This window comes from Mycena indigotica, assembly GCF_014461135.1.
Source record: "Mycena indigotica strain 171206Taipei chromosome Unknown Mind.scaff0014, whole genome shotgun sequence".
Classification (NCBI taxonomy): domain Eukaryota; kingdom Fungi; phylum Basidiomycota; class Agaricomycetes; order Agaricales; family Mycenaceae; genus Mycena; species Mycena indigotica.
Genome location: NW_023503013.1, coordinates 134,705 through 152,036, shown reverse-complemented (window position 1 = coordinate 152,036; position 17,332 = coordinate 134,705). Strand labels below are relative to the sequence as shown.

Here is a 17,332-nt window from a genome sequence, read left to right as displayed (position 1 = left end):
TGTTACTCGCGGTCACTTTCGTGATGTGCGCGTTACAATGAGTTACGGTCTTATGGTTTTCCCCCTCCAGCATACACTGTCGACAGGCAATGGGCCAGTTTTGCGAGCACTCAACTCAACCTATGTGAGACCATGGGTGACAAATCCATGGTATCTCAGAAAGAAGAAAAGGCCCTCTCCCGATGCAGACAAAGTCAAGTCAGCTCTGGACGACGTGGCTGATCCCGAACTACCAAGTGGCGATTCCAAGAGAGACGGTGGATGGGTCAATGTGGAGCGACTAGTGCGTTTATCATTCAGAACTTGCACCGATGAGTTTGACGAGAGTTTTGCCTAGCTCAAGCATCCGCTACTTAGTCAGGTCAAGTTCAAGACGCTTGAAGCCATGGCGGCCAAAACCGGCTCGTCAATAGACCCAGAGTTTGAGCTTGTGCACGAGCCAAGAGGCGCAGGAATGACGTGGTGGTTCAGGCGTTCTCCAGAGCGAGGCGTGTCGCACGTTATGGAAACCGGTTTCTTGAAGCCAACCTCGTTGCATTGGAAGGGAACAGTTGCGATACATGGGACAACTGAAGAAGCCTGGGAGAAGATTCGTCAGTACTGATTTTTGGTGCAAAACAAAGTGCCTGCTGATTTTTTTCTACTTATCTGCAGGAAACGAAGGCATATCGTGCATGGGCAAGGGACTCATCTCATTGGGGCTATATGCCCACGGTGCGATAGTGGCTGGTTTGTGTTGACATCATCTCCAGAAAGTTTGCTGACTAGGACAGGAATGAACCATCCTTCACCAATCCTGGTCTATATCGATGTGCAGAAGGCATGGAAGAATGGAATCAAGTTCTCACACGGCAAAAATGGGGTCATATCCACGCCAGGAAACAAGCTGGGGATCCTGTCGACAACGTATTTCACTCGGGCTGTCCAAATCCGGATAGGGGTGGAGGAATCAGTAAATTGATGGGATCAAAATCGTGGGTGTTTAAACAGCTTTGTCAGCATCGCCTGACGACTCTCCTCCCACTGTGACCCTCACCGTTACCCAGGCATACGCGCGCTCGTCACCGCTCGTCGTCACGCATCAGCATCGACGCCCAGCTAGTATATGGACGGTGACAGCCCGACTGGCAGTGGAAGAAAACGTACCCGTGACAACGAGACCCCCAGCCAGCGCACCAAGCGTGAAAAAGCCGCAGAACGTCAACGAAGAAAGCGAGAACGCGATAGATTGCCAATCGACCCCATGGCCTCCTTCACCGATGCACCAGACGTGGCTGCCCACTACCCAGGACCCCAATATCTCTCTGCCCCTCCAGCGCCAACACCAAGAGGTGCTCTTTCCGACGACAGTCTAACACCAGACGAAGCAGCAAGACGTGACCGAGTCCGAGCTGCAGCCAGAGAGCGTCAACGAAAACATAGAGCTCTCGTAAAACAGCGCAAGCTTCGTGAGCTTGGCCTTGATATGGGCAATGAGATCATGCCACCTGTGGACGATGTGGGCGGAGGGGCTGCAAGCGCTGTATACCGAGTCGATGCAGAAGGAAATTACCAGCCCGTTCTTCCTCATGAACTCCATCTTCAGCAACTTGTTGCTGCCCAGCCACCGCCACCTCAAGGCGAACCTCCGTTTCCTCAGGGGCCAGTTGCCGGTGGTCAGACATTTGCCACAACACTGTTGCTCTCTTTCTCTTGCGCGCCGCTCTTGAAGCAGCATCTTCTTCGCACCCTCAACATGACAAACGAGGAATTGGCATCCCTGGAGCCGATTATTGCCGAGGCCTGGGATCGTTGGGACCATGCTGTACGCCTTCATCATCATCATGTTAAGCCGTTAATTTACTCTAATGCACAGCGTCGCACTGGTATACGCTATGAACACCCAGAAGGTTTCCCTCCCGGCGCTTATCCGTACCCTCCCGGCGCTGGCGGACCTCCAAATGGCCCCCCATCCACCGACGACTTTCGCAACCGATTCCAACGTGTTATGACCGTACCTGCGCCATTCCAATACCCACCTCAGAACGGCGAAGACGCAAACGGTGAAGCCGAGACTCCAAGTGCTGGCAGCGAGGCCATCGACCCTCATCTTGGAGCCAAAGAAGAGCCCACGAAAGACGAGCCGTAGATGGTATCCTTCTCCTTAGTTTTCCTATCTTTCTTTCTTTCTTTGTGTGTGCAACCCCATGTCGCAGCGATAGTTGTAGTAACTCTGTCTGTCTCTGATAAGTGGTGGCCGGCTAGTTTAGTTTGGTTGGCAAGTGGATGAATGAATGCATGTATTCGTCCCCCGATTCACGTGGCATACACATAACAAATACCGCATATAACTACTTGAGCTTCTTCTTGCTGCAATCCAAGTCAATGGTGACCAACAACAATAGAACAAAACAACGGACGGGCGGAGCTGGGAAGAGTGGCCACACGACCTCTTGCGGCAATTGGTTGCACGAGGAGGGAGACGGGCGTAGCATTTGCGGCAGATTTGTTTGTCGCAGTTGTACTTGGAGGCGAGCACCTTGAGCGAGGGCTCAATGATTCCACCACGCAGACGCAGGACTGGATAGCACATAAGTCGGAAAACCTAGACTGTGGTGGCCGAGTAATCATACCGAGATGGAGAGTCGACTCTTTTTGGATGTTGTAGTCGGAAAGGGTGCGGCCATCTTCAAGCTGCTTCCCCGCGAAAATAAGACGTTGTTGGTCTGGGGGAATCCTTTTGAATAGATGGGTTTAGAACGACACAAGGTACTGCATCCACGACCCACCCTTCCTTGTCCTGGATTTTGGCCTTGACATTGTCGATGGTGTCCGAAGACTCCACCTCGAGGGTGATGGTCTTGCCCGTAAGGGTCTTGACGAAAATCTGCATGCTGTAGTGTAGAGCTTGTTAGAAAACCGCCCTGCTATTTTTTGAAACGACCACATACTTGCAGCGAGTGGTTTGAGGGAGTGTAGCTGACAAAGCAGGATGTCACAGTTACTGCTCAGAAGCATGTGACGTTCCGTTGCTATCTTATCTCTGCAACACGATGTCGACTCGGCTCTGGACGCTGTCGGTCGAGCAGCGAGAATCACTCATCGAGGCTGCGTTCGAGGGCAAGTGTACTATTGACCAAGACAGCAGGAAGCCTTATTTCCAACAGCAAAGAACCACACCTACAGTCCATACTCAAAGTTCCCTGTTGGCGCCGCCCTACTGGCGGCAAACGGGACGATATTCAAGGGGGCTAACATTGAGAATGCATCATACGGTTCTTATCTCCCTAACCCCCCCACAATCGCTTATTCCAAACAAACAGGCGGTACCATTTGTGCTGAACGAACTGCGTTTGTCAAAGCAGTGGTAAACCAAATCAGCGTCCTGGAAGAGAGCCGTCACTGACCGACATATCGAAGAGCGAGGGGACTAGGTCATTCATCGCTCTCGCTGTCGTCACGTATGCCTCGTCTTTCTTTCCTTTTGACCTCAGCGATTTTAAATGTTGGCTCCAGGAACGTCCATTCGTCTATCAGCCCCTGTGGAATCTGCCGTCAGTTCATCCGCGAGTTCTGCACGCAAGACATGCCCATCTTGCTTATTCCTGGCAACTATTTGACCACGAAAGATTTCAGCAGCGTGAAAGAGACGAGTATCGGGGAGTTGCTTCCGGATAGCTTCGGGCCAGAACATTTAGAATTGCCGAGAGATTGACGAGAAAGAAAAGATCGCATAGGAAGACACGTGTAAGTTGTACCAATATGTATTAACTTGAGTGGTTCATACTTTGAATTTTGTTCATATCAAGCCCGCCTTCAAGTTCTGGAAAACTTCTCCCTACTACAGCTACATAGTGATAGCTAATGTTTAAGAAGGCCCTGATGTGGATGCATCCGCTTGCGCGGGAAGATCGTGAATGGTAAATGAGAAAGTAGGGTCGTCAACCGAGCCATCTATGACCTGCAGCCATGTTTGGCCCTTCTTGATGAATTTCGGGGGAGTGGGCTCGAGAGCGAGACTAGAGGCAAAATACTGTTTAGTGAATCTGCGCTGATGGTTGCCAAACAAAAATGTACCTGAGCCTGTCTGCTTCGAATTCCATGTCTGCAATCATGTCCGGCGGAACTGTCGTTTGGCCTAAGATGAGACCCTGGTGTCTGAGTAGTGGGTCAATCTTGTAGATGACGAAGCAGGATTCCATGACTTTGACAAGACCAGTTAGTACACACAGGACAAAAGATCAAACGAGTAGGACAAACACTGAATAACTGTGTTGAGCTTTCGAAAAGCGTGAAGATTAATGAGTTTTTCGTCGCCTCTGCCCTCGATGTTTTGAGGCATGCCGGTTATCTGTTTCGCTGAGATGACGTCCTTGCGCAGGACAGCTGAAGACTAATCAGAGGAAGGGAAACCGCCAGGGCAACAAGCGCACTCATAATCGGGACGGTCGGAAGATCGTAAGCGGCGACAGCGCGTCGATAAACGGAGTAGTTGTTATAGCCATTGAGCAAGTTGTCAAGCGCCCGGTATTGCTCTTTGCTTTCAACACTGAGCTCCTAGGAAGATTCAGACTCATTGAACATGCAAAAGTGGATCGGAGAGCCCACCAGGATGGTCTTCCATAGTCGCTCCACACTAGCATAAACTAGGCCACCAAAGATAGACGAAGCAGCAGAAAAGTTTCGCAGTTCCACAGAGGTCTTGAATAGTTATCAGTTGAGATAGATAGGTCGATAACGCAGAGAATAGATATGCATACCGTGGCAACTGCAAGCCAAAACTGGACGATCCGAACTCGGTCAGCTCGGGATTCCTGCGTCACTACAGAATGAACAACCCAAACTAGCGTGTTTTCTTCGAACCGCTGGAGTTCGCAAAACGACGGAGCCTCGGCGAGCCATGAGCGGACAAGATCTTCTGGGTCAATCTTGAGATAATGTGACTGGCTTTTCCATGCGAATTGTTCAGAAAGCTGCGCAACACCTTGTGGCGAATTTAGGCCCAATATATCGAAATCACAGGCGCCATGGATTGCAAAGGGCAGCACTGCTACAACCTCGGGAGTCTTACGACTCGCGGCTGCTGCTTTTGCATGCTCGAATCTGGTCAAGAATTTGCGCTCGAGGGCTAGCTCCAACGACTTGATGGCTAGGTCTGCGTCCGATTCTAAGACCCCGTTGGGCTTAAAGCCCTCGATAAAGGAACGCAAGCGGGCGACGATGCTGATATCTTTATCGTGCCGCCAATAGTCTTCGAGCCACGTGATGACCAGATGTGCGATTGAGTTGCGAACATGCACGACATGTCTTTGCCACACACGCTCTTGACTCGGTGAGAGTTCATATGCGGAAGGGGGTTTTGGTACATCCCACCGGGCCTCGAAGACGTCCATCAGTTTTTCGGGGGAGCTGAAAAGACGGAAGGAGAGGAAAAACGTCTCCGCCATGTTTTCATCCAAACCAAGTGCTTGGAATGAGGTGAGAAGGAGGACCAATGAAGAGAATGACGCGGCTTGGAGATGCCCGTCTGTGTCCGTGTGGATCATAAGCTCGGGTATGGGCATCTCGACTGTGTCGGCTGGCGAGGCAGGATCACTGCAATCGTATAAGAACGACTGGAGAGTTTCAAACCGTGCCGCATCTGTTGGGGTTTCTTCAAGAGGAGATATTGGACTGAGAGTCTCGCTTCGGCGCGTTTCCCGTCCAAGCGAAGATCCACTGACACTGGCTGATGTCGGAGCGGTTGGAGAATGACGGGCCTCGTCGTCATCATTCGGCGCATCCTCTTCTGTTGTCTCATTTCCAGGCATGCCGGGTAAAGGCTTCCGTGCGATTCTCTCTTTCAAAGCGTCCGAGGTTTGATGGAGGAGGAATAGACAGTGTAAAATGGAATCCGTCATTTGGATGGTCTGCTTTATTTCGTTCTCCACAAGCGGCTCCTGCCCGGAAAGCCGTCGCACCCAATCGCGCACATTCAGACACGTGCGAGCAATGGCATTGTGTATGGCCGCTGGCGTAGAGAAGCTCATAAGAAAGGTGTCGGCCCTGAAGTTTCGAAGGATCGATTGAGTGGCACTGAGAAAGACGGGAATGACCGTGACCAGTTGGTCGAATTGTTGTGGAGCAGTGAGGGACCGTAATGACCTGGCTGTGGCCTTGAGGGAAGGGTATATGTCTTCAATCGTTGAAATAGACGTTGATAGAGCGGCCGGAGGCACATTGGCTGCTTCGCTTTCGTCATGAGGCATTTGAACGCCTGATTTCCTCTGGATGCCATGAAGATGGTCGTTGGGCGTATCAGACATGTGGGTGGTAAGTTGTGGTCACAAACCAGTAACCAGTCTTTATAGTCGTGCGATGGGACATGCTTTGACTTCATTCAATCAATGCGGTCCAAGCAAAGGCATGAGCAAAGTTGACAAAAGGTCATTGAGCGTCAGGATAGGGCTCTCCAGTGAGGCTTAAGCAACATGGTCGGGTTTGTAGTCGGGCAATTGACTTGACCGTAGTAGTGCTGAACGAACTAAACGAAGCTTGAGAGTGAGAACCAAGGCGTCACGTGACAGTCAATTTAATTGTTACAACTTCAAGAAACACGATACAACATGAAATCGTAATGATACAGCAAGGCCCAGCCAGAGAAGGTATACATAAAGATTAAAGGCAAGGAGTGACGATAGTGAGGGATCTTCATGATTAGTGGGCGATCCATAAGGTAGACATCAAGTGTTCGTTTTCGGTCAAAAACCGGGTGACATTAGCGCAAGCGCCTTAGGCGGAGCTGAAGCTCCTGCATGTCCTCGACGTTCCATTCCCCACTCCACGTATTCTCCTTTTTGCGCCACGTGCCGCGGCCGTTGTCAACCTTGGGCAACATAGCCTGAATACGGAATTTCGATTTGTTTTTCGTTTTAGGCGGGTTCAGTACGGCGGTCCGAGCACGATCCCAGGACTGCGAGTCCATAGTGAAGACATTGGTGAAAGGAGGAGGTGATGCCGTGGTTGTGAGTGGTTGTTTAGCTGGTTTGGGCGCATGTAATCCCAAAGCATAGTGCAACCCAACTGCTGTAGTTCCCGGAGATCTACGAGCGGGTGTTGGAGTTGATGGCTCGCGACTGGCTCGAGCAAAATGGATTGGAGACGTCGGGGATGTCATCAGGTGCGATCCAGATGCCGTGGAGGAAGGAAAAACGAGCTCTACAGGTACATTCTCGCCGAGAGTACGCGTGAGCTTGGCCAGCTTTCTGACCCGTGCATTAGGAGAGTTGTTGTTTAGTGCAGGGGACAGTGGAGAAAGAGGTGAGAGGGCAGATGTAGCTGGAAGCTGGGTAATCGTTTTGGGAATCACGATGTTGGCAGGCTTAGTCCGTTTCTTCCGGGGATTTGGTGCAGCAACGGGAGGAGGCGCATCGAAGGCCTCATCATCCGAAGTCGGCGGTGTGTCTGGCTCGCTGTCCGTCAAGGGTGCCCAGAAGTCCGCAGAAGTAATGCTGCATGTAGAAGACGCGGGAGAACGAGCTCTGGGTGGGCGCGGACCAACACAACTCGTCGTTGGAGGTTTACGGCCAATGGGTAAACGGAGGACATAGGTATTCGTGACAGTCGTTTGAGGAAGGCGTTCTTGGGGCCAGATTGTGTCGGGAAATTTCATGGCGGGTGGAGATGGTAAAGGCCGCATTTCGTGAATGGGTGGATCCATGCCAGAACTCTCATGTTAAGTAGAGCGACAGACAATAGAGTGATGGCTGCACTGTTCCTCAACAATAATAAAGCCTACAACAATGAAGCTGATGACAAGCGTGCAACACACTGGCATCCTTCGGTATGCATTGATGCCAAATGGCATTAAGTTGGGAGTTCGCGGCTGGATGGATGGAGGTGAGCGATGCAGCCGATGCTCAAGCAGGGTCACGCAGCGCGTCACACGCATTTCTGTTCTCAAACTTGGCCATGATTTTATTACCACTAATAACCACTCTCTGTCTCGTTATCCACGCGCACGCCTCTGCACTCACGACCGCAATCTCAGCCAACGAGCGACTATGTTTCTACACCGAAGTTGACAAGGCGGGTGAAAAGATTGGTGTACGTGTCGCTAATTATGCTGTCTAAACAATAACTTACCCCCGCCAAGTTCTATTTCGCTGTACGTCCGTGCTCCCATCTTGACCTTTCAGTCATTATACGTGTTCTAGGTGCAATCCGGTGGCTCGTTTGATATCGACTTTGATGTCAAAGACCCAAATGACAAAATCATGCTTGAAGGCCAGCGGGAGCGTCAGGGCGACTATGTTTTCACCGCTAACCACGTCGGCGAATACGCATTCTGTTTCGAGAACGACATGTCAACGCTCACAGAGAAACTTGTCGACTTCGATATCATGGTAGAGAGCGAACCGCGGAGAGACCCGCCAGCGAAGCCTGGTCAAATTTCTGAACATACCAGTCCTCTGGAGGAGAGCGTGTTCAGGCTGAACGGGATGCTGATGAACGTCAAGAGGACGCAAAAACAGTGAGCGTTTCTGGATAGATATTTAAGATGTTCAACGTGCTGTTAGCTTCCACACACGAGAAAATCGCGGTTTTTCGATTGTCAAGTCTACACAAAAGTACGCATTCGTGGCTCTCCGTCCCCTCCCTGCTCATGGCTTCTAGTCGCTTGTTCTGGTATGCGATCATTGAAAGCGTCGCTATAATTGGCATGGCTGTGTATGCCCCTTTCCCTTGCTTAACTTGGTCTTACAATTTCCGGGTAGCTTTCAGGTCTACGTCTTACAGACATTCTTCACTAAGACTGGGCGACGGTATAAAGTTTGACGCCGAGCGTTCCTTGCGTTATGTAAGTCGATGTACTGTGATGAATGGATGGGTCTTTTAGATGTCTACGGAACGGAGTCGATACAAAGCCTCTTCAGCCCAGTTCCCCAGACGCCCGAAATAGAGTTCATGGTCATCAACCCCTTCACCAAATGAGATTAATGCAGTCCAAATGTGTCGCGCGTCCCTGGCTTGCTTGAGAATCGAAAAATATTGCGGGTGATGTCGTTGGAGGGCCTACTCGAGAATCAGCGATCAAGATGTGGACTTGATTTCTTTCGAGTGCTCACATCGTAATAGTACTTGGCATAGCCCAGTTGCTCCGCATGTGCTTCTTCAGTTATTCCCTCCCAAATCCGTGAGATAGTTGGCTGGCTCTCGTTATCCAGCTGAAGGTCGACATAGACTGCGAGTTGTGGGTTGGAAAGAAGAGCGGGTATGATATGACCAGACTCCCAATCATACAATGACGTCACAAGGGTTTCAGATTCTTCTTCGACAATGGACATGTTGTGGATCCCATAGTCGCCGTGTTCAAGGACAAGTCGATAGAGGCCAAGATGGTCCTCCTTGTCGTCTGGCAGGATCATGGAGATAAGTTGTTTTAGTGACACTTTGGCAGCAAGGGCTTTGGGTCCAACCATGGCTACTCCATCCCTTTCAGGGCCGACGTGAGGACATTCGTTTGCATCCGGAATAACCTCCTCCAGCTTTCGGGTGAGAAGCGCGAGAGTGAACGAACGTGTTGGTGTGATCTGGATGCCATCGAGGTTCGTCCACGGTAGTCGAAGAGCAGTCCACGATTCAACGAAGTTATTAGGAAGGTCGAGCCCAAACAAGGCGCCCCGAATCTCAGCGCACCGGTCAAGAAGAGCGAGCTACCAGAATTATGCTGAGTGAGGCGACACAAAAATCTGAGTGAACCCACCCTTTGTAGCGGATCCAAGGGCCACACATTATTGACACCTTCGGTCTTGTGGAAGAGGAATAATGCACGACCTTGCACATCACCCGACGGCGTTGTGCCAATATTATTACTATACCGAGGTGGTCGAGAGTATAGTAGGTTGGCAGCCTTTATATTGGGATACTGAACGAGAAGTCGGTAAACAGCAGATTCGAACTCCACATCGGAAATTTGTTGGTTCACGAGCTCATCTTTGTCGTCATAAGTTAACCAGTTAATGTCGATACGAGCGATTCGGGCGAGAAGATTTTGCGCATTCTCCAGCACAAGATGCATTCCCTGCCCACATTAAATGAAGCCATGGAGGAGAAGATGAGTATAACGAACGAAGAAGTTGGCGCCTTTGCCGACTACGGGAATATCCGTGACTTGTGCTCCTGCAAACTTCTCGACTTCATCTAACAAGTCGCGTACATTGAGTCGAAAGAGTGGAAGCGAAACAGGCGCGTGTTCAGTGCAAGACTCTGCCTCGACTAATCGTTGAAGTAGACCTTTCCCGTCCCAGTCGAGCGGCCAGTCGTCCCACCAGTCTTCGTCAAAATCATGATCTATATCCAAGTTGTCATCCTCCCAATCCGAGTCGGAGTCGGAGCTCCATGACGAGCGGGAGGATTCGGGGTCTGTCGGGAGTCTGGAGAGAGAGCTGATGAAGGAAGGCTTGCAACTTGGGCTTGGAGAGGGAAGTGGAGACAGGCCTGCGAGCGGAGGTGTAGGCAAGTGCATCATAGCCGCATTCGGAGGTAAAACGGAAGTATGAAGAAAGTTAGGAGCAAGTCGCAACTGCCATGTTAAAGGAGATGAATCAGGGCGGCATTGCTGGTAATGCCCGAAGAATCAAGATGGTCAGTGTCGACGTCGATACCAACAAGCAAGACTTGTTGATTGTGTGCCACACTGTGACATAGATTATCGCTCTCCAAGTTCTTCCTAGACCCAGATATCAATTCATCAATGCTCAAGCTCAAAAACCAACTCTCCTCTGTCTTGTTTTTAAATGACTGTCTTGATTGAAGGCGCCCCCTATGCGTTCTCAAGAAAAATGAATTTATAGACAAGCCAGACATTGCAGTCTCCCTTCTACAGCTATGGGCCTCGACTACCCCCTCACTCGCGAGTTCCCTTGGCGTAACTTCACCCTCTGGTCTACCGTCGGCGCTGCGATAGTACTTGCCTTTCTTACGACTATTAATGGCAAGTTTACTTGACCTATTTGCGTTCACGACTTCTGATCAACACCCCCAGTCGCTCTAACGGCTTACGAGACTACGACCGTCTTCAAGTCCGACTACAACGTCACCCAGACCCATTGGTTCCATAACTATCTACCATCGCTCAGACCTAAACCAGGCACGCTTTGCGATAAGCACGTCTTGAATGTTGGGGACGCGTTCACCACAAACTACACACTCTTTCCTTATATTCTTGCTTCAGTCGTCACTGCCAACGCCGGCGACTCGGGAATATCCTACAAAGGCGACCTCCTCGATAATTGCGACGTTTCGTCTATATATCTCACCGGAAACGTCAATACGTTCACCATCGATTATTCCGCTCTCATTACCTGTCGTAATGACGAATATGAGTTCACGGCTCGAACCGATTTTTCTATGTCCTCTCTTGCGGGCAAATATAACACACTGATGGGCGCTGCGAGAGCCGTGCGAAACAAGCAAAGCGGGAATTTTAACGCTACGCGCGACGCTCGCGGCGCTGTTCTCGACGCCGTTACAGGATCAAGCTCAAATGATCTTGCCGCCCGCATATTTACCTTGGCCCAATTTTCTAACGCCTCGACGCCATATCCAACTATAATTTCGCTCCAGGCAGACTTCCCCTTCTGCCCCGCCGCTCTTGGGACCAAGGCCACTTGCGCGACGTCTGTGCCAACATTCACCATACCGGCGTCGTTCATTTCTTACTCCAACCTCACATTCTATCAGTATTTCCTCAGTGATCCTATCACACAAGGGAACAGACCTATTATCGACAACATCACATTCAACCCACTCTCGAACGCCATTCAGAGTATATATGCTGCTTTGCGCATCGATCTGGGGAACCCATCGCCCAATAATTTCCTCCTTAACTCGGCTGCTATCAACGCCACCCTTTTTGCGACCTACCCTCCTGTTGCAGGCAGTCCCGATGTCTTTTCTGTGTCAAATGAATTCGCAGTCCTTACTGGTGGTGCTCCCGCGGCCAGTGACCAATACAACGTCAGCCACCTTCTTCCGCTAACGCTCGATGGACCGGCAACAATCGACGTTGTTTATCTGTGTCGTTTTCAGACACCCTTGAAACCAGCAAGAGCCTTCATTACTGTGCTCGTTGCTACTCTCAGCATGTTCGGATCTGGCTGGGCTATATTTTTAGCGCTTGCCACCAACGTCGCCAAGAGAGATGCGGCAGCAAATGCTTGCGCAGGACACGCCGAGGCACACGAAAAGGAGAAGGAAAGATTTTTGAGCGAGTAGTGTCGTTGGATACTCTCCATCCATTGTCAGTATCAAGTACACAGTTGGCAGTTCAGAAACGACTCGATAGCCCTGGAATATCTACACCGAAGAATAATTAAAGATACAATTGTGCAATAGCAAGACTAGAGTTGATCAGAACACTGAGCTACCCAAAATGGAAAACCCACGCACCAGTAGCGATACAACAAACACTGGGTCGGCCGATGAGGCCTATGCACCTCATTGCAGTATGGAATTGTAAGGGGGTCATGAGCGCAATGATAGAAGAAGGTGAATGCGGGAACGTGGCTTGAGCGTGGTGATGAGATGGCGGGGCGCGTGCTGGAATTCGGCTGGATATGTCTTCCGCACAACGTCGGAGCCAGTTGCCTACAAACTGAGCAGTTGCAGTAAAAGGAAGAACGATAGGTCTCCAGACTGCTCGTGCTTCCAAAGTCTACCGGCGTTCCGTTTCCCGGCGATGACATGCTTCACAGTAACGCCCTTTGGCCGCAGTGGGCCCTATCGGCGCTGGTTTGCCCTTGGGAGGCGGAACGGTCCAGTCGAATTCATCGTCGTATGAGAACTCCAGTCGCTCGGCTAAACCACGAAACAGAGCACGTAAACCGGCGTAGTCAGGTAAATCATCGAATTCGAGACCCCGGGCGTATCGATACCTACGAGTTCAGACAGTGAGTAATGGGTCAATTTTTTGATTCAGACTCACAAGACATCAAACTCGGGTGGTAGACCGCAAGTCAGCAATGGTTCAGCGGACAGTTTAGCATCGCGAATCAAATCCCATGTCGCAGAAACAGGGTTATAGGGGTGTGAGCCGGAAACATAAGTAGAAGGGGGAGCAGCCGGCGCGCGTAATTTGCGCCAAGGAAGGGTGCCCCGTAGAAAATATATAAGCATATAGGCAAGAGACTCAAGGTCATCGCGTCGAGAAGATTCTGGAAAACGCGCCGTAAGCCAAATGAAGCCGCAAGGGGGGGGGCACAGACGCACCGATACCAATATGAGTGTTGATAGCAGCGAAGAGAGATGTCCCAACGCCGTGGAAGTCATCCTGTTTGAAGGGGATGTGTAATGATGTGCGGGAATCCCAGAATTTTTTCGCCAGACCAAAGTCGATAACATTGACCATGTTGACTGCCCGGCCCGTGCCCATGACGAAATTGGCGGGTTTTATGTCGCGGTGAACAAATCCATGGGAGTGGATGAACTCGATGCGAGAAATCTAGGAGCAAATGTCAATCGACAGACAACCATTTCAAGGCAACACACAAGTTGGTCTGCAAGGAGGAGGACGGTTTTGAGAGAAAAGTGACGATTGCACATCTTGAAAAGGTCTTCAAGAGACGGGCCAAGGAGGTCAATGACCATGACGTTATAGTCACCCTGCCGGCCTGACCACATTATCCATGGGATGCCAGTATTGCCCATGAGTCGTTTGTAGATCTTCGACTCTTGTTGAAGTGGACTATGCTTTGCAATCGCCGGTTCAAGCTTGATAGCTACTTCCTTGCCCGCGACATTGTGTACGCCAATAAACACTTGACCTAACGGCGGTCAGCGCGTCCAGCAAACAAGTGGCCTTCACTCACCGCACCCCCCAGCCGCTATTTCTTCTTCTAGCCTGTACTTGCCACCCAAGAGAGCATCCATGGCAAAGGGCGGAGTTTGTTATGGTTGTCAACAAAACGCGACGTCACGTTTCGTGACAGCCGTGGCTTTTTCTCTGAAAAGGCCCGACTCGTGCTGTGATTGCTTTATATTGGCTTTATACCTCGTTCCTCGCGCGGAACTTATCCTTGCACTTCCTTAAAATATGCAACAGTGGCAGGTCTTAGTCAAAAGCATGCATTTCATTCTGGATGTAATACTATCGCTTGGGGGAGGCTGAAGCCGGTATCAGTAACCGTAGTCAGACTGTGAGTTTGGTCTGAGAATGTATGGTGGGTGACCTTGTTTCGTCTCTGTGCAGTTTAGCTATTATTATCCAGTTGGGTCGCAAGCAGAGCCAAATTATTTGTGAATTTCGGCGCCACAGCGTCGAGAAATACTATTTTTGAAGAAAGCGTGACCGTGACCTGACACTGACGCGTCGCTTCTCGTCGCACTCATGGCGTCCGCCTCAACATCCTCTGCCGATCTTCTTGAACAAGCAGCCTCTCTTCAAAGTAGTCCCCAGCAGGCAGAAAAGATTTACCAGGAGGTTCTGTCAAGGCGTAAGGAAATTTTTCATCTTATTCAAACGTTGTTCATTGTTTCCTGCAGCGACACCACCGAATGTTACGCCAGAGACCCACGCACAAATACTGCGTGAACAAGAAACGGCCTTGCTTACACTTGGGACACTCTATCGCGATCAACAGTCTGTGCTTGTAGCCTGCATTCCACTAGCTGACCGCGCTCAGAAATGCTGAAGGACTTGCTCAAGTCATTACCCTTTCTCGCGCGTTTTTCATGACTAGTACCGCGAAAGCCAAAACGGCCAAACTGAGTAGGCGATCTTAGTACGAAGAAAAGCACCGCTCATGCCTCAAGTGCAGTTCGGACACTTCTCAACTACTTCAATTCCATCCCGGATAGTATGCCCACCCAAATCCGCGTTCTCGAAGACAATATCGCATGGGCAAAGACCGAGAAGCGTATATTCCTGAAGCACAGCTTGGAAACGCGTTTGGCGGGCATGTGTGTTGATCTTGTCCTTTTCATTTTCATGACTGAGCCACTTAAGCCACCTTGATTTGCAGCACTACCGTCCTGCTCTGAACATCATCGAGAGCTTGCTGACAGAACTTAAGCGACTAGACGACAAGCTAATTCTTACCGAAGTTCATCTTTTGGAAAGTAAAGTGTACCGCGGCGTTGGCAACATCACAAAAGCCAAGGTTGGATCAGTTGTTCATAAAACTATCCTCAATTTCATCTCCCACAGGCTGCGCTGACGTCTTCACGAACATCTGCTGCCTCAATTTACACCCCACCACCGTTGCAGTCAGCTCTGGACATCCAATCTGGGATTCTACATGCGGAAGAGAAGGATTACAAGACAGCGTACAGCTACTTCTTTGAAGCATTCGAATCTCAGGCGTCCGCGGCATCATTTGCACCGGCCCCTGGAAAGCTAGGAGCGGATGGGGCACTGCCGGCGGTCACTTCTGGAGAGCCAATTGACACTGACGGGAAAGGCGCACTGGAAGCACTCAAGTATATGCTTCTTTGTAAGGTTATGCTGAACCTGGTAAGCCTGTCGTTGATGCCCAATTCCAATCGACAACTGAGTGTCCATATAGCCAGAAGATGTCCATTCACTACTCAGCATCAAACTTGCGCTCAAATATGCCCAACTGCGAGATGTGGAGAGCATGCGTGCCATTGCACGAGCCCACCAGGACCGTAATCTGGCTGACTTCGAGAAAGCGTTGAGGGATTACAAGGACGGTTAGTGGTTTCCCTTGATAAGTTGAAGTGGATCCTAAATCAGAGCAACAGAGCTTTCTTCGGACCCTACTATTCGGTCTCATCTTGCCGCCCTATACGATACGTTGCTCGAACAAAACCTCTTGCGCATTGTCGAACCGTACTCGGTAGTCGAGCTTGAATACGTTAGCGAGACGGTCGGGCAAGGCCGGCAAGCAGTTGAAGCAAAATTATCGCAGATGATTCTAGACAAGGTGCTGCATGGTGTACTTGACCAAGGGCGGGGCTGCTTGCTTGTGTATGACGCAACAGAGGCGGATGTGTGTTGCTGATTTTACTTTACCACTTGCGCTAACAATCGGCAGACCACTTACACATCGGCAATTGAGACTCTGCAACAGGTTGGAAAGGTCGTGGAGAGTCTATATGCGAAGAGTGTAAAAATCGGTTGAAACAGGATTAGATAAGAAATGTCACATCAATATCAACATCAATACCATCATAACTGAACAGTGTGACACTTCCTGATCTTGTCTTGTCGGCGTCACGCCTCATCTTCCCGCCCTCCTCAAGCCATGAAATTCAACATCGCCAGTGCGTATCATCTAAAGCATACAGCCTATGCCTGAAGCTCTTCAGACCCCGCTACGGGGCAGCAAAAGCTCATAGACGTTGACGATGAACGTAAATAGTGCGTGTGGTCTCTGGAAATTTTGTTCAGCCCTGACCATCGTTTGTAGTCGGTTTGTCTATGACAAAAAGATCTCGCAAGAGGTTCCCGCCGACACACCCTTGGGCCCGAATACGCTGGCTACGTCTTCCGCATCACTGGTGGCAACGACAAGCAAGGCTTTCCAATGAAGCAGGGTGTCCTTCTTCCCCAGCGAGTTCGCCTCCTTCTCTCTGACGGCCACTCTTGCTATCGAATCCGTCGTACTGGCGAACGCAAGCGCAAGTCCGTTCGCGGATGCATCGTTGGCCCCGACATTGCCGTTCTGTCTGTTGTGCTCGTCAAACAGGGTGACGCCGACATTGCAGGACTGACCGACAACGTCCTCCCCAAGCGTCTCGGCCCCAAGCGCGCGACTAAAATCAAGCGCATGTTCAACCTCGGCAAGGAGGACGATGTTCGCAAGTATGTAGTCCGTCGGGAAGTTACTCCCAAGAAGGAGGGAAAGAAGCCATACACCAAAGCGTCAGTGGTTATACTACACTGTGTTCATGCTATGACTCATATAACACTTGAATAGGCCCAAGATCCAGCGCTTGGTTACCCCCACCCGTCTTCAGCGCCGTCGTCATCTCAAGTCGCTGGTTCGCCGGAGAACCGAGCGCCAAAAGGAGCAGAAAACGGAGTACGAGTACGTGAATTTGCTCCCTTGAGTTTTCATTAGATCGATGCTGTTTCCAGCACGCTCATCGCTAAACGTGTTGCGGATAAAAAGGCCAAGGTCGCTGCTCTCAAAGCGGCACACCACAAGTGCGTGTCATTTCAGCTGGATGTTGTCCTGAAATAGCTAATATATTCTCTAGGCCTACGACCGCTTAAGAACTAGTTCGTCTACGCTCCATGTTTACTCACATATGAACAAATCATGCGCATGGTCTGAAACGCAGAGATGAGAAGCCAGTTATGGTATAAAAGCACGTCTCCGTATATAAAAAGTGTGTTTTGTGCAGT

At 50.4% G+C, this 17,332-nt stretch overlaps 10 protein-coding genes across 10 annotated transcripts; 5 read left to right on the top strand and 5 right to left on the bottom strand.

The window, feature by feature from the left end:
• Positions 1 to 31: 31 nt before the first annotated feature.
• On the top strand, positions 32 to 2,128 carry MIND_01293400 (uncharacterized protein; the record flags this gene model as incomplete). The annotated part of the gene is made up of 8 exons (XM_037369397.1): positions 32 to 283; positions 338 to 593; positions 655 to 729; positions 774 to 840; positions 879 to 974; positions 1,047 to 1,112; positions 1,168 to 1,804; positions 1,856 to 2,128. The coding sequence occupies exons 1-8, from the start codon at positions 38 to 40 to the stop codon at positions 2,126 to 2,128; spliced, it is 1,716 nt and encodes a 571-aa protein (XP_037213895.1). The 5' UTR covers positions 32 to 37.
• Positions 2,129 to 2,330: 202 nt separating this feature from the next.
• Positions 2,331 to 2,997, bottom strand: MIND_01293300 (Ubiquitin-carboxy extension protein fusion; the record flags this gene model as incomplete). The annotated part of the gene is made up of 6 exons (XM_037369396.1): positions 2,331 to 2,349; positions 2,400 to 2,559; positions 2,613 to 2,716; positions 2,769 to 2,873; positions 2,931 to 2,958; positions 2,985 to 2,997. The coding sequence occupies 6 exons, from the start codon at positions 2,995 to 2,997 to the stop codon at positions 2,331 to 2,333; spliced, it is 429 nt and encodes a 142-aa protein (XP_037213894.1).
• Positions 2,998 to 3,032: 35 nt separating this feature from the next.
• On the top strand, positions 3,033 to 3,694 carry MIND_01293200 (Cytidine deaminase; the record flags this gene model as incomplete). The annotated part of the gene is made up of 4 exons (XM_037369395.1): positions 3,033 to 3,105; positions 3,147 to 3,346; positions 3,400 to 3,440; positions 3,496 to 3,694. 4 exons carry the CDS (start codon positions 3,033 to 3,035, stop codon positions 3,692 to 3,694), a joined length of 513 nt encoding a protein of 170 aa, XP_037213893.1.
• Positions 3,695 to 3,847: 153 nt separating this feature from the next.
• MIND_01293100 (Cell division control protein Cdc25) lies at positions 3,848 to 6,284 on the bottom strand (the record flags this gene model as incomplete). Its single annotated transcript, XM_037369394.1, has 6 exons — positions 3,848 to 3,998; positions 4,057 to 4,183; positions 4,240 to 4,365; positions 4,413 to 4,536; positions 4,588 to 4,680; positions 4,740 to 6,284. The coding sequence occupies 6 exons, from the start codon at positions 6,282 to 6,284 to the stop codon at positions 3,848 to 3,850; spliced, it is 2,166 nt and encodes a 721-aa protein (XP_037213892.1).
• Positions 6,285 to 6,736: 452 nt separating this feature from the next.
• MIND_01293000 (uncharacterized protein) lies at positions 6,737 to 7,678 on the bottom strand (the record flags this gene model as incomplete). The annotated part of the gene is made up of 1 exon (XM_037369393.1): positions 6,737 to 7,678. The coding sequence occupies one exon, from the start codon at positions 7,676 to 7,678 to the stop codon at positions 6,737 to 6,739; it is 942 nt and encodes a 313-aa protein (XP_037213891.1).
• A 140-nt stretch (positions 7,679 to 7,818) lies between these two features.
• Positions 7,819 to 8,796, top strand: MIND_01292900 (Endosomal cargo receptor; the record flags this gene model as incomplete). The annotated part of the gene is made up of 6 exons (XM_037369392.1): positions 7,819 to 8,064; positions 8,114 to 8,125; positions 8,175 to 8,491; positions 8,538 to 8,588; positions 8,635 to 8,688; positions 8,736 to 8,796. The coding sequence occupies 6 exons, from the start codon at positions 7,819 to 7,821 to the stop codon at positions 8,794 to 8,796; spliced, it is 741 nt and encodes a 246-aa protein (XP_037213890.1).
• Positions 8,797 to 8,853: 57 nt separating this feature from the next.
• On the bottom strand, positions 8,854 to 10,489 carry MIND_01292800 (uncharacterized protein; the record flags this gene model as incomplete). The annotated part of the gene is made up of 4 exons (XM_037369391.1): positions 8,854 to 9,033; positions 9,087 to 9,674; positions 9,725 to 10,042; positions 10,091 to 10,489. The coding sequence occupies 4 exons, from the start codon at positions 10,487 to 10,489 to the stop codon at positions 8,854 to 8,856; spliced, it is 1,485 nt and encodes a 494-aa protein (XP_037213889.1).
• A 1,845-nt stretch (positions 10,490 to 12,334) lies between these two features.
• On the bottom strand, positions 12,335 to 13,890 carry MIND_01292700 (Casein kinase I isoform delta; the record flags this gene model as incomplete). Its single annotated transcript, XM_037369390.1, has 7 exons — positions 12,335 to 12,362; positions 12,412 to 12,609; positions 12,681 to 12,896; positions 12,947 to 13,175; positions 13,231 to 13,462; positions 13,510 to 13,784; positions 13,830 to 13,890. The coding sequence occupies 7 exons, from the start codon at positions 13,888 to 13,890 to the stop codon at positions 12,335 to 12,337; spliced, it is 1,239 nt and encodes a 412-aa protein (XP_037213888.1).
• Positions 13,891 to 14,329: 439 nt separating this feature from the next.
• MIND_01292600 (PCI-domain-containing protein) lies at positions 14,330 to 16,103 on the top strand (the record flags this gene model as incomplete). The annotated part of the gene is made up of 9 exons (XM_037369389.1): positions 14,330 to 14,453; positions 14,503 to 14,599; positions 14,643 to 14,728; positions 14,778 to 14,919; positions 14,966 to 15,119; positions 15,167 to 15,472; positions 15,525 to 15,672; positions 15,724 to 15,971; positions 16,017 to 16,103. Exons 1-9 carry the CDS (start codon positions 14,348 to 14,350, stop codon positions 16,101 to 16,103), a joined length of 1,374 nt encoding a protein of 457 aa, XP_037213887.1. The 5' UTR covers positions 14,330 to 14,347.
• A 123-nt stretch (positions 16,104 to 16,226) lies between these two features.
• Positions 16,227 to 17,200, top strand: MIND_01292500 (uncharacterized protein; the record flags this gene model as incomplete). The annotated part of the gene is made up of 7 exons (XM_037369388.1): positions 16,227 to 16,245; positions 16,291 to 16,342; positions 16,392 to 16,482; positions 16,536 to 16,846; positions 16,902 to 17,012; positions 17,063 to 17,131; positions 17,185 to 17,200. The coding sequence occupies 7 exons, from the start codon at positions 16,227 to 16,229 to the stop codon at positions 17,198 to 17,200; spliced, it is 669 nt and encodes a 222-aa protein (XP_037213886.1).
• Positions 17,201 to 17,332: the final 132 nt, after the last annotated feature.